The sequence below is a fragment of the Heptranchias perlo genome, chromosome 1 (assembly GCF_035084215.1).
Source record: "Heptranchias perlo isolate sHepPer1 chromosome 1, sHepPer1.hap1, whole genome shotgun sequence".
NCBI lineage: Eukaryota > Metazoa > Chordata > Chondrichthyes > Hexanchiformes > Hexanchidae > Heptranchias > Heptranchias perlo.
Window position 1 is genome coordinate 92,557,132 of NC_090325.1, and position 12,798 is coordinate 92,569,929.

Here is a 12,798-nt window from a genome sequence, read left to right on the forward strand (position 1 = left end):
AAGATGGTTGAATGGTCAGAAGCTGTGTAAGAGGGTTTGAAGGAACATGTGGTGGATTTCTTGCAGGAGATAAGTATGATTATGATTGGGTGGGAGATAGGGGACAAATTGCTGAATAGTGCAGGATGGGAATAAAAACAGAAAATGCTGGAAATACTCAGCAAGTCAGGCAGCATCTATGGAGACAGAAACAGAGTTAACGTTTCAGGTCGATGACTTTTCGTCAGAACTGGAAGAAGTTGAAGATTAGACAATTTTTAAGCAAGTACGGAGCCAGGGAAAGGCGGGGAGGAAAGAACAAAAGGGAAGATCTTTGATAGGGTGGAGGGAGGAGTGATTAAATGACAAAAGGGATGATGGTGCAAGGGAAGGAGGGTGGTAATGGGACAAGTAAAGAATCAAAAGATGGGTCTAAAGGAGCTGTAAATGGCAACAGCAGAACAATTATCAGCACCTGCTGTCTGAAAAAATGGGAGCAGTGGTTATGATCTGAAGTTATTGAAATCAATGTTGAGTCCAGAAGATTGTAAAGTGCCTCATTGAGAGATGAGGTGCTGTTCCTCGAGCTTCCATTGAGCTTCATTGGAACAGTGTGAGAGGCCGAGGACAGGGAGGTCAGAGTGGGAGTGGGACGGGGAATTAAAATGGCAAGCGACCGGCAGGTCAGGGTCACACTTGCAGAATGAGCGGAGGTGTTCAGCAAAGCAATCGACCAAGTGCAGGACGGGAGCTGAGAGAGCGTAGGGCTGGGCAATGACGGGCGGTAGAGACAATGCAGAGGCAGGCAAGCAATGGCCTCAATTTTGGATGCAAAGAAATCTATGAGCTTCTCTCAGAGATGATGATGAAGGAGACAGCTAGAGGTGAAGAGGAGTTTGGGGTTGTCCTTGCCTTTCATGATCATTCTGGAGTAATAAGAGGATTTGGCCAGAGAGAGGAAGATCGATGCTGCTTGAGCTGGTCAACCATTATTTCGCTTAACTTCATAGATCTAAGTGACTTCAAACTGAAAGTATTTACAGTATTTACCGGTTATTTAGGTAAGTAACAATATTAATTAGACAATAGCAATACTACTAAAATACTTTTAGTTCAGCAAACAGCCTTTAGCAATGTGTTCTGGATTTGCACTTCTTGGAATCCACAAAGAGGAACCTGCTGCTGTCTACACCTCCCGATACATTACGCTTGATTAAATAATTTGGGCCTGCAGTATGAAAATTAGATTTATCATCTGAAGGATTGTAAAAATGGCTATATAAATTAATGACTTAAGAAATTGTTTGTGGAGCAGTTGGTGGATTCTACATACTGTAAATTCATGTTTGGAGAAACTGAAATGATTTTCTCACAGTTTCATTGACCTAAAAATTTGTGTGAATTATAGGGTTTGTCCACTTCCAAACTTCACTTGCACCAATATATGAAACTGCTATACTACAGCAATTATAATGTGAGTAAACAATTATACATCATATAAGATAGGTAAAAATAAAGCTACGTTGCCTTTCCTACAATTAAAATGCTCATAAAAAACACCATGACGAAGAAAATCCACATGAAAAAACGATCCATTACTTTAGCCACTTTCTTCCACTCAGCAGATTTAGCATTGGTTGCTTTTTGCTCTCTAAAACAGTGGGCTATAAATTCAATATTTTTTGCCACCCTGCCTCGATGTAAATAACAGAAACAAGAGGACATATTGAGATCCTCTTCACTGGCACAACTGTCCCCTGTGCTTCCATCAAAACGCCCGTGGAGTTCTTTCTGGGTGCATACTGGACACTGATGCAGTGGTATCACAGACCGAGCAGCTTCTTCCTTCAGTATTGCGTTGGTGCATTGGTAATTTTTAGAAAGCTGAGCCTTTATTGTTAACTCTTGCTGTTTTCTAAATTTTCCATTTGTTTTGGAATTATCCATCTGTAGTTTATAGTCCTTTTTTTCATCTTTCTTTTGCACCATAATGCAGGTTTCACCAATGTCATACACAAAAAAGATCTTTGACATGTACTGCAATATGACCACTTTTGCCCATTTTGGAACTGGTTTGGCTTCTGGCCCACAGTGGTGAATATTCATGATGAAAATGGTCAGCGCAGTGGAGGCAGTGATCATTGTCATTGTTGCTATGTAGTATTTACCTGAAGAATAAACAGAGACAAATATTGGAATGGTTTAAAGATTTCTTCGAGGAATTCAAAATACACAATTTCTTTTATGAACATGTACAGAATTAAGAAAAGGCCATTTGGCTCATCAAACCTGTTCCCTCCACAGTACAATTTATTCTTTCAGGTCTACCCAATCCACAGAATCTGTTGATGGGCAAAACTGCCAAAATAAACGCTGGGCTATGTATTCAAATGACCCCCCCCCCCCCCAAAGGTAATGAAACCAATTAATTATGTACTAAGTTTCTCTAATTCTGTTAGCACAGAACCTCTCTTCTTTGAATGAAAACAACTTAATCTATGTGTCCAAGTTTTGTTACTTTTTTCTTGCCAGTTTCCTCACCCCCATCTCTCGAAGACGTGGATTCCTTCCTGGGCCGCTGCTTAAAGGCACCAGTCACTTTCCAGTGCCTTGCCCAAGTGTCAACTGCAGTGAAAGTTGATTTGAAACTTGTTTGTACATGGATAGTTTCTCCGTCATAAGCAAATGTCAAAGAACCAGAAGCAGAGTTTGTCATAACAATGTAGAAGGCAGATTTAATCTCTTGAAGTCATTACAGAGCCTCACGATGTAGTCAAGACTCTTCCTGTTTACACACACTTCTGTACTGGTAATTTCGTAGAATCATAGAAAGGTTACAGCATGGAAGGAGGCCATTCAGCCCATCGAGTCCGTGCCGGCTCTATGCAAGAGCAATCCACTAGTCCCACTCCCCCGCCCTTTCCCTGTAGCCCTGCAAGTTTTTTCCTTTCAAGTACTTATCCAGTTCCCTTTTGAAGGCCTCAGGCGGTTCATTCCAGATCCTAACCACTCACTGTGTAAAAAAGATTTTCCTCATGTCTCCTTTGTTTTTTTTGCCAATCACCTTAAATCTATGCCCTCTGGTTCTTGACCCTTCCGCCAATGGGAACAGTTTCTCTCTATCTATTCTGTCTAAAATAAAGCACAATGTATGGCAGATTCTATACTGATATAAGGCAGGCTCTGTATTTTTTATGAAACAAACATGAGGCAGGATTATATAAAAATGTAAATGTTTTGTCTGTATAAACTGATTTTAATGTCCATTTAAAACATTGGATTTGACATTAGCACAATAGGCACTGGTTTTGGTTTTCAGGATTTGTCTAATATATGCAATTATCCAATACATGCAACTGTTTGTTATAAATGGAGCCAACTGTATTCACATGCGAGTCTTGACCAGTGAATATCACCAGGAGTTGCTCAGCTAACATCCACACAAGTCATTTCCAACAATGGTTGCTGGATAGTAATCAGGGTGAGTACCGTGGATAATTTTCCCCTACCTAACCCAGGTGCGCTGAAGTCGATTGGTGTACCAAAGCCAATTGCTGCACCTCTAATGCTGCTCCAGCTGACATCAGCTAATTCATCTCAGACAGCGCACTGAATTTGCAACCTTTTAATCTATATGGCAACTGTTCATTGCATAAACTCACTGAATCATCAGGGGAACAAATCTCTATTTGTAGCTTAGAATCCTAAATACTGGAAATGTCCTCATCACACTTCTTCAATATCCTTTCAAGACAGGGTACCCAAAATTGGATACGATGGGGATTAGGTTCCTCTGTCCACTATTTATAGTATACTGGTTAGTGCATTCATGTTAAATTGCTATCAGAGTTATTGTAATGCAGTCACTAAGCTATTTATTTTAAAGAGTTATTTTAACCCATTGGCATTAAAATATCAGAGACAGGAATTTAATACAAACACATTCAGCACGCCAAAATAGAAAATAGAGGAAATTAAACTTCAATGTTGTAAATGTGCCCTTACCACAGAGCTAGACAGGATTAAAATAACTTTATTTGCCTATGGTCAAATGCTCTGGAAATAGAGCTCACTGGATTCTTGAATTACCACCTTTGTTAACGGAGACCCAGTTATTCATGCATCCAAGTTTTATGTTTCCTGCTCCTATGTGCATCATCTTATATTCTGTAACAGCAAAATCATGCAACCGCCTAATAGAAAGTACATATCTTGGCTACAAAACTAGATACAGCAAGTCTTAGCCATGTGGCTAAACAATACATTTCGTGACCAAATAGCACTGTTTAAAACCACCAATTTGGTTTCTCTGCGGGATGTAACTGAACCATTTTCATTAGATAGCAATTTAGTCTTTGATGCTCAAATCATCTCCATAGTGAAATTTACTAAGTAAATTAGTAAACTAGCAAACACATCAATTGCATTGTTTAAACCAAAAATGATAAAACTCTTAATAATTAAAACAGTGATCTTGTCATAGGAGTAATGATTTTACACTAAAGCACAATAGAAGCAACCTTTTAAACTGGTTTTAAGCAGGTTCTATATTGGTTATGAAGCAGGACATAAAGCCAGTTGTATACGGATATTTTGTGTTGTCACCTGATGTTTTGAGGTCAAGAAGAAGTGTAATGTACAGCTGCATACTGTATTGTAGCATATGGTTAAAAGAATGTGGTCAGTCCTACAATGACACCATTGTTTTTGAACATAAGAATATAGGAATATAGGAACAGGAGTAGGCCATTCAGCCCCTCGTGCCTGCTCCACCATTTGATAAGATCATGGCTGATCTGTGATCTAACTCCATATACCTGCCTTTGACCCATATCCCTTAATACCTTTGGTTGCCAAAAAGCTATCTATCTCACATTGAGCTAGCATCAATTGCCGTTTGTGGAAGAGAGTTCCAAACTTCTACCACCCTTTGTGTGTAGATATGTTTTCTAATCTCACTCCTGAAAGGTCTGGCTCTAATTTTTAGACTGTGCCCCCTACTCCTAGAATCCCCAACCAGCGGAAATAGTTTCTCTTTATCCACCCTATCTGTTCCCCTTAATACCTTATAAACTTCGATCAGATCACCCCTTAACCTTCTAAACTCTAGAGAATACAACACCAATTTGTGTAATCGCTCCTCGTAACTTAACCCTTGAAGTCCGGGTATCATTCTACGCTGCACTCCCTCCAAGGCCAATATGTCCTTCCGAAGGTGCGGTGCCCAGAACTGCTCACAGTACTCCAGGTGCGGTCTAACCAGGGTTTTGTATAGCTGCAGCATAACCTCTGCCCCCTTGTACTCTAGTCCTCTGGATATAAAGGCCAGCATTCCATTACCCTTACTGATTATTTTCTGCACCTGTTCATGACACTTCAATGATCTATGTACCTGAACCCCTAAGTCCCTTTGGACATCCACTGTTTTTAACTTTTTACCATTTAGAAAGTACCCTGTTTTATCCTTTTTTGATCCAAAGTGGATGACCTCACATTTGCCTACATTGAATTCCATTTGCCACAGTTTTGCCCATTTACCTAATCTATCAATATCGCTTTGTAATTTTATGTTTTCATCTACACTGCTTACAATGCCACCAATCTTTGTGTCATCGGCAAACTTAGATATGAGACTTTCTATGTCTTCATCTAAGTTGTTCATAAATATTGTGAATAATTGAGGCCCCAAGACAGATCCCTGCGGGACTCCACTAGTCACATCCTGCCAATATGAGTACCTACCCATTATCCCTACTCTCTGTCGCCTTTCGCTCAGCCAACTTCCTAACCAAGTCCGTACTTTTCCCTCGATTCCATGGGCTTCTATCTTGGCTAACAGTCTCTTATGTGGGACTTTATCAAATGCCTTCTGGAAGTCCATATAAATAACATCTATTGACATTCCCCTGTCCACTACTTCAGTCACCTCTTCAAAAAATTCAATCAGGTTTGTCAGGCACGACCTACCTTTCACAAATCCATGCTGGCTCTCTCTGATTAACTGAAAATTCTCGAGGTGTTCAGTCACCCTATCCTTAATTATAGACTCCAGCATTTTCCCCACAACAGATGTTAGGCTAACTGGTCTATAATTCCCTGGTTTCCCTCTCTCTCCTTTCTTAAAAAGTGGAGTGACATGTGCAATTTTCCAATCTAGAGGGACAGTTCCTGAATCTAGAGAATAACAGAATGTAATAAACAGCCACAATAAATTGCTTGCAGATTAACCTTCTCTGATACAACTAATACAATCTTAAAATGCTATGAATGGGACGGATTGATGTTGCATATAGTGTTAGGACCTCTTAGTCAATCCAACTAGGATGTAAAGAATAAGACAATGCTATAAATCTTTGGTGTAAATTATTCGTACTTTTACACTAAAGGATTGCCATCAACAGTAGGTGTGCATACTAAGGAAGAAGAAAGATAGAAAGATTTGCATTTATCTAACGCCTTTAATAATCTCAGGGCGCCCCAAAGCGCTTTACAGCCAATTAAGTACCTTTGAAGTGTAATCATGGCAGCCAATTTGTACACCGCAAGGCCTCACAAACAGCAATGTGATAATGACCGGATAATCTGTTTTAGGTGTTGGTTGGGGGATAAATATTGGCCAGGACTCCCCTGCTCTTCTTCGAAATAGTGTCATGGGATCTTTTACTTCCACCTAAGAGGGCAGGCGGGGCCTCGGTTTAACATATCTGAAAAACAGCACCTCCGACAATGCAGCACTCCCTCAGATTTTGTGTCAGCCTAGATTTTATGCTCAAATCCCTGAAGTGGGGCTTGAACTCACAACCTTATGACTCAGATGTGAGAGTGCTACCCACTGAGCCATGGCTGACACTTAATAATATAAAGCAGGGGCCCTCAGTGAACCAACCACATTTTCCGTAGGCTTTGGAAGCTGCCTCCAGGTCACTATCCACCTGTAAATATGCTGAGTCAGATTACATTCCCTTTCAGCCATCAATTACGGGTTTCTGCCTTCTACATTAATGACTTGGATATGAATGTAAAAGGTATGATCAGTAAGTTCGCTGATGATACAAAGATTGGTAGGGTGGTAAATAGCGAGGAGGATAGCCTCAGTCTGCAGGACGATATAGATGGGTTGGTCAGATGGGCGGAACAGTGGCAAATGGAATTTAACCCGGAAAAGTGCGAGGTGATGCACTTTGGAGGGACTAACAAGGCAAGGGAATACACAATGAATGGGAGGACCCTAGGCAAGACAGAGGGTCAGAGGGATCTTGGTGTGCAAGTTCACAGATCCCTGAAGGCGGCGGAACAGGTAGATAAGGTGGTAAAGAAGGCATATGGGATACTTGCCTTTATTAGCCGAGGCATAGAATATAAGAGCAAGGAGGTTATGACGGAGCTGTATAAAACACTGGTTAGGCCACAGCTGGAGTACTGTGTGCAGTTCTGGTCGCCACACTACAGGAAGGATGTGATCGCTTTGGAGAGGGTGCAGAGGAGATTCACCAGGATGTTACCAGGGCTGGAGCGCTTCAGCTATGAAGAGAGACTGGGAAGATTGGGTTTGTTTTCCTTGGAGCAGAGGAGGCTGAGGGGGACATGATTGAGGTGTACAAAATTATGAGGGGCACAGATAGGATGGATACTAAGGAGCTTTTTCCCTTCGTTGAGGGTTCTATAACAAGGGGACATAGATTCAAGGTAAAAGGCGGGAGGTTTAGAGGCGATTTGAGAAAGAACTTTTTCACCCAGAGGGTGGTTGGAGTCTGGAACTCACTGCCTGAAAGGGTTGTGGAGGCAGGAACCCTCACAACATTCAAGAAGCATTTGGATGAGCACTTGAAATGCCATAGCATACAAGGCTACGGACCAAATGCCGGAATATGGGATTAGAGTAGACAGGGATGATGGCCGGCGCGGACACGATGGGCCGAAGGGCCTCTATCCGTGCTGTATAACTCTATGACTCTAAATTTTGATTTGGAGTGGTGCAAGAAGAAATGTAAATAGGGAGAGCAGTGCACAGAGCTTATAGGTTGCTATCTGAGCACTGATCTCCTGGGATCTCTATTTAAATTTAAATATGTCTTGTGTCACACTCATTAAAACAAAGTTTAATGGGAGCTTTTAAATAAAGATAAATATATGTTGAGGGCACACTGCCCTCCAAAAACGGATAAGTATGATTTAATCCCATTTTTCCTCCCTTACAAGGACCACATGCATCTGTGGTTGAGAAAACAGGACAAGTGGCCTGTGCCCTGGCCACCATCAGTGCTGCAACAACATACTTCTCCATGTTGTGCTGATGAAACGAGTATGCACCTTCAGACAAGCAATGTGTAGGTCACCCTACTGATAGTACTCTGCAATGTTGCCCAAATTCCCTTCCTAATGAAGTTTTGAAAATTGACCTGTTGGCACTAATATTCAAATATATTTTGTCAACTGCATTGAGTGCAGGCAGTAACATAAAACATAAAATCCAATCTGAGTAAATTTAATTGAAACAAGTGCAAGATAGGAATATAAACAGGATTATAGTGGAAGTTAAAAATTTGGGGGTGAATTTCCTCCGTTCCGCTGCCGTAACTTTGGCAGTTGTTTGGCAGAAACCCCTTTATGTGCATAAACGGGCATTCTGCCAAAGTTACAGCAGTGGAACAGAAGAAGCCCTGAAGAAATTCACCCCCTATGGGTATTGTTCAGGTGGAGCAGTTGTAACAGTTAAGTGTACGTCCTGCTGTACAGTAACTAATGAGGCCTACTTAGAAACAAATGTAATGATCACATACTTAAATCTAATTTAAAAACTTAATTTTCAACAATTTTCTTTTAAAACTGGTAACAGTCTGGGTGGAGTGGTGTATTTTTGTCACAACACACATTATAGAAACTATTCACATTGTAAAAGTGAGTATAAATACTTTTTAAACCATAATAATGAACAAAACCCTTCACAAGAACTGTACTAATACTCAAGGCGAGTCACTTACCAATCAGTGGAACACTTTCAGATGGAGGCATGCTTTCTGCAACCATCAGCTGAAACACAGTCAGCGCTAGGAGTACAGTCACACCAAGTGATACCTTCTCTCCCGAATCTGCTGGTAGGTAAAATCCTAATGGAGCTAGGAATGAGATCATCACACATGGGATCAACAAGTTAAAAATGTAAAAGGAAGACCTCCTTTTGAGGATTAATGTGTACGTGACATCTGGGTATGGATCTGAACAGCAACCATAAGTTATTACATTTTTTGTTGCTGGCATTCCGTGTACTTCCCATTCTACATTCTCCACAAAATCGGTTAGGTCTCCACTGTCAAGTCCATTAGTGATGTCTACCTGATTTCCATTGTAGGTCCAAGAGCCAAAAGTAAGGTTGCATCTCTGATCATCAAATGGGAAGTAGGCCACATCCACTACACATGAGCTCTTGGTAATCGCTGGTGAATCCCACGTAATCTGACCATCATATCTTAACACCACATTCGTGTCCATGGATCCTGTAGACTCATCATCAGCTCTAAAATAACAAGTTACCAAAAGCAACCACCACTGTCAGTTACAATAAGGGATTCTTAAGAAAATAATCAGTGATTTCATTAATACAAATGTTAACAGCCACGTAAAACTAAATTTTAACAACTACTTTTTCTTCCTTTCTGATTTTCTGCCCTCCCCTCATTCATTCTCTCCAGAAGGCATTACCTCCTTGATGGGGTACTTTTTCATGAGCAAAGTCTTCCCCTGAAACCTTACCCATGGGGTCGTTTTTCATGTGTGAGTCTGGAGAGTGAAGCCTGTCAGGTTATTCAATCATGACGAGTATCACAGTCAAACCTGATCCTTTTGCCTGATGTCCACGTTTGTCCACTTCCCAGGGGGAACAAATCTAGGCTGAATTTCCCCTCCTAATCCAGGGGTGCTGCGGCCAGCAGTAGTGCCCCGTATCAGCGGTCTGGCTAAGATCAGCTCAGTCAACACAGACCAGGGATCAAACCTGGGGCCATCCTGGTCTGCATTGTGAAGCTACTCAGTGGCTTACCTGAACTGATCCAACTGTGAAACTACTTTTTAAAAGAGGTTTTATTTTTACATTTTCAAAGCCAATTGTGTGGATTTTCATTTTCACCGCTGGACAGTAATCTGGCTGAGTGGCTCATCTGCCCTTTATAGAACCAGCCTGATTTTCATTCCATTGATTTCAATAGAGTGGAAATCAGGCAGGTTCTATAACGGGAGGGTTCTAAGACTAGCTCTGCTAGTTTACCACCCAGGCGGTGAAGATGAAAACCTACCCACTAACCTGTTCGTCCATTACCGTGCCTTCACATAAAATCCTTTTAGGAAGGTAAGATATTGGGCGCGATTTTAAAAGGGTGGTGGGATGGCAGCGGGGGAGGGGTGGTGGTGATCGCGACTTAACTGGTGGCCATTAACCTTGTTTCTGGGTTTGCCGTCCAAAAGCTGCACAGTGGCCGGACTGCGCACCCGCATGACAGGCTGTCAGCTGGAGCGTCTGGATTTAAAGGGCCATTGCTCCAATGGATTTTGCTGGATCAAAGAGCCAGAAGACACAATGGAGCAGCACAGGGACAAGGCTGCTCCAAGATTCAGCGATGCCTCACTTCAGCTGCTACTGGCCGGGGTGAGGAGGAGGAAGGAACTATTTTACCCAGCTGACAGGAGGAAGCACCCTGCCTCTGCCACCAAGAAGGGCTGGCTCGAGGTGGCAGAGGAGGTCACCAGCAGGAGCAACATATCCCACACCTGGATCCAGTGCAGGAAGCGCTTCAATGACCTAACTAGGTCAGCAAAAGTGAGCACACTTATTGATTCTCCTACATTCCATGTTGCACAGCACCCACCCCCCCCACCCCCACCCCCCACCCCACCCCAACTCATTCTGCGCTGCCAGGACTACTCTATCACATCACTCCTCACACCCACTTAAGACTCATCCTCAATTCACCTGCACTTCCTGAGCACTTCCTCACCTCCCCATTAGTCACCCCACCACTGCCACTCACCCCAATCCTGATCCAATGTGATGTCTTTGTCTCATACTCTCTGATGCATCTCTTCCACGGTCAGCCTCACCCAAAGCAATGCATTTATCAGTTGGCCACTTCACCATCACTCACTCACATGTCTGTACTTTCTCCCCCTCTAGAAGAGATTGCAAAATGCACGCAAGAGGTCAAGTACTGGAGGGGGGTCACAACAAATAGTGGTCCTCACAGATGGGGAGGAGGAGGCCCTGCAGATCAGCTGCACCCTCGAGTACTTGTCCATCGGGGACGCCGAGACTGGCACCCTACAAACGTCTGGTGACACAACATTAACATTCATCACACACATGAATTGATCTTAACAACGCTTGGCGTGTTGAACACCTCAGTATGCTCATCTCAACATGACACATCTGTGATGATGCTTTATATTGCCTTCTGTTCTTGCACAGACCCTTTAATGACCGCAGTGATGGCAGGGGGTGATTTCCACACCGTCACATCTTAGCGAGCCATCCAACAGCGCAGATACTCACACCTCGGTGAGCCCTAGTAGTCAGTTAGTTCGGTTGGCATCTGGTGAGTCACCACACACAAGTGAGCACAAGCAGACACTGGTGGCAGGGGCAGCTGTGGAGAGTCCGCGTCAGTGGGCGCACTCCTCTCCAGGCTCTGCTCAGCTGGACGCAGGTGCTGAACCCCGGGGGCCATCCTTTAAAAGGAGAATGATCGGGCGACAGCAGCACATTTGGGAGGTACTGGAACAGGTGCCATGCACACTCTCCACGATAACGCAGACGATGGAGGAGTCCAACTCCTTCATTAGTGGAATGGTGGCACAGGTACGGGAGGGAATCTCTGAGATAGTGTCACAGGGACGTGAGCAGCTGTCTGAGATAGTGTCGCAAGTAACTGCAGAAATGTCTGAGATAGTGTCGCAGGCAAATGTGGGAACGTTTGCGATGGAGAGAAGGCTAGCCTTCGTTGAGCTTCAAGCACGGTTCACAAATGAGTCCATTCAGGCCCTGACAACGGCCTTTCGGACTCACGGTGAACAACATTCTGCCGCCTTAAACAGGCAAGCAGAAACTTTACAACTGGGCTTCCAAGGCATCACACGTCCTTCAAACTGTTGTCAAGCAGGATGGTAGGAGTGATGTGGACCTGGTCCAGGAAAGGGATGATGGCGAAAGGAGACATGGAAGTGGGGACGCCCTCAAAGTGCTCCCATGTCTCACCCGTTGCCCCCCTCTCAACCAGTACCCGCAATGCTGCTCCTCTCCAGGTGGCTGAGTCTGCCCCTGCACAGGTGCAGGTGGAGCAGGCTTTGGAGGGGCCCTCACGGGCACCGAAACCCAGAGGGTGTAGGCCAAAAGCATCTAAGCAGTCAGGGCATGAACATGAGCAACCTGCCACTACCTCTGTCGCAGCCACAGGGGATGCAACACGTAGAAGTAGTAGGAAAAGAAAGACTAAGGATTTGTGATCACGAAGGGTTTGCACAAGGGTGTCTGACAGACTGTCATGTTTTTCATTCATATTTGGCTTTTGTTCAAGTCACATTAAATGTTTTCATTCTCACCACTACTGCCACGTCTTGCCCATTCTTGACTGGCTTTTGTGATAGTGCCCTTTCATGTGCTTCATCATGAACGGCAACACTTGATGCCACCCAGTGAGTTACTTTACAGTGGGTGTATGTGTAGTTGCAGGACTGTTTTGTGCGGGGCGGGGGGGCTGGTGTTGGCGCTGCTCTTTCCAGGTGGTGTGAGGACTGGACTCTTCTCACTTTCTGATCTTACGAGAACCGTTCACA

The 12,798-nt window shown here is 43.5% G+C and overlaps 1 protein-coding gene across 1 annotated transcript in view; it reads right to left on the bottom strand.

Annotated features, from left to right (window-relative positions):
* Positions 1–1,497: 1,497 nt before the first annotated feature.
* The window catches only part of chrna9a (cholinergic receptor, nicotinic, alpha 9a), a 44,032-nt gene continuing 32,731 nt past the window's right edge, over positions 1,498–12,798 (bottom strand). Inside the window, exons 5-6 of the mRNA XM_067969374.1 lie at positions 8,961–9,493; positions 1,498–2,147 (exon numbers count right to left, since the gene is read on the bottom strand). Coding sequence (XP_067825475.1) covers positions 1,498–2,147; positions 8,961–9,493 — 1,183 coding nt within the window. The remainder of the gene's footprint in view (positions 2,148–8,960; positions 9,494–12,798) is intronic.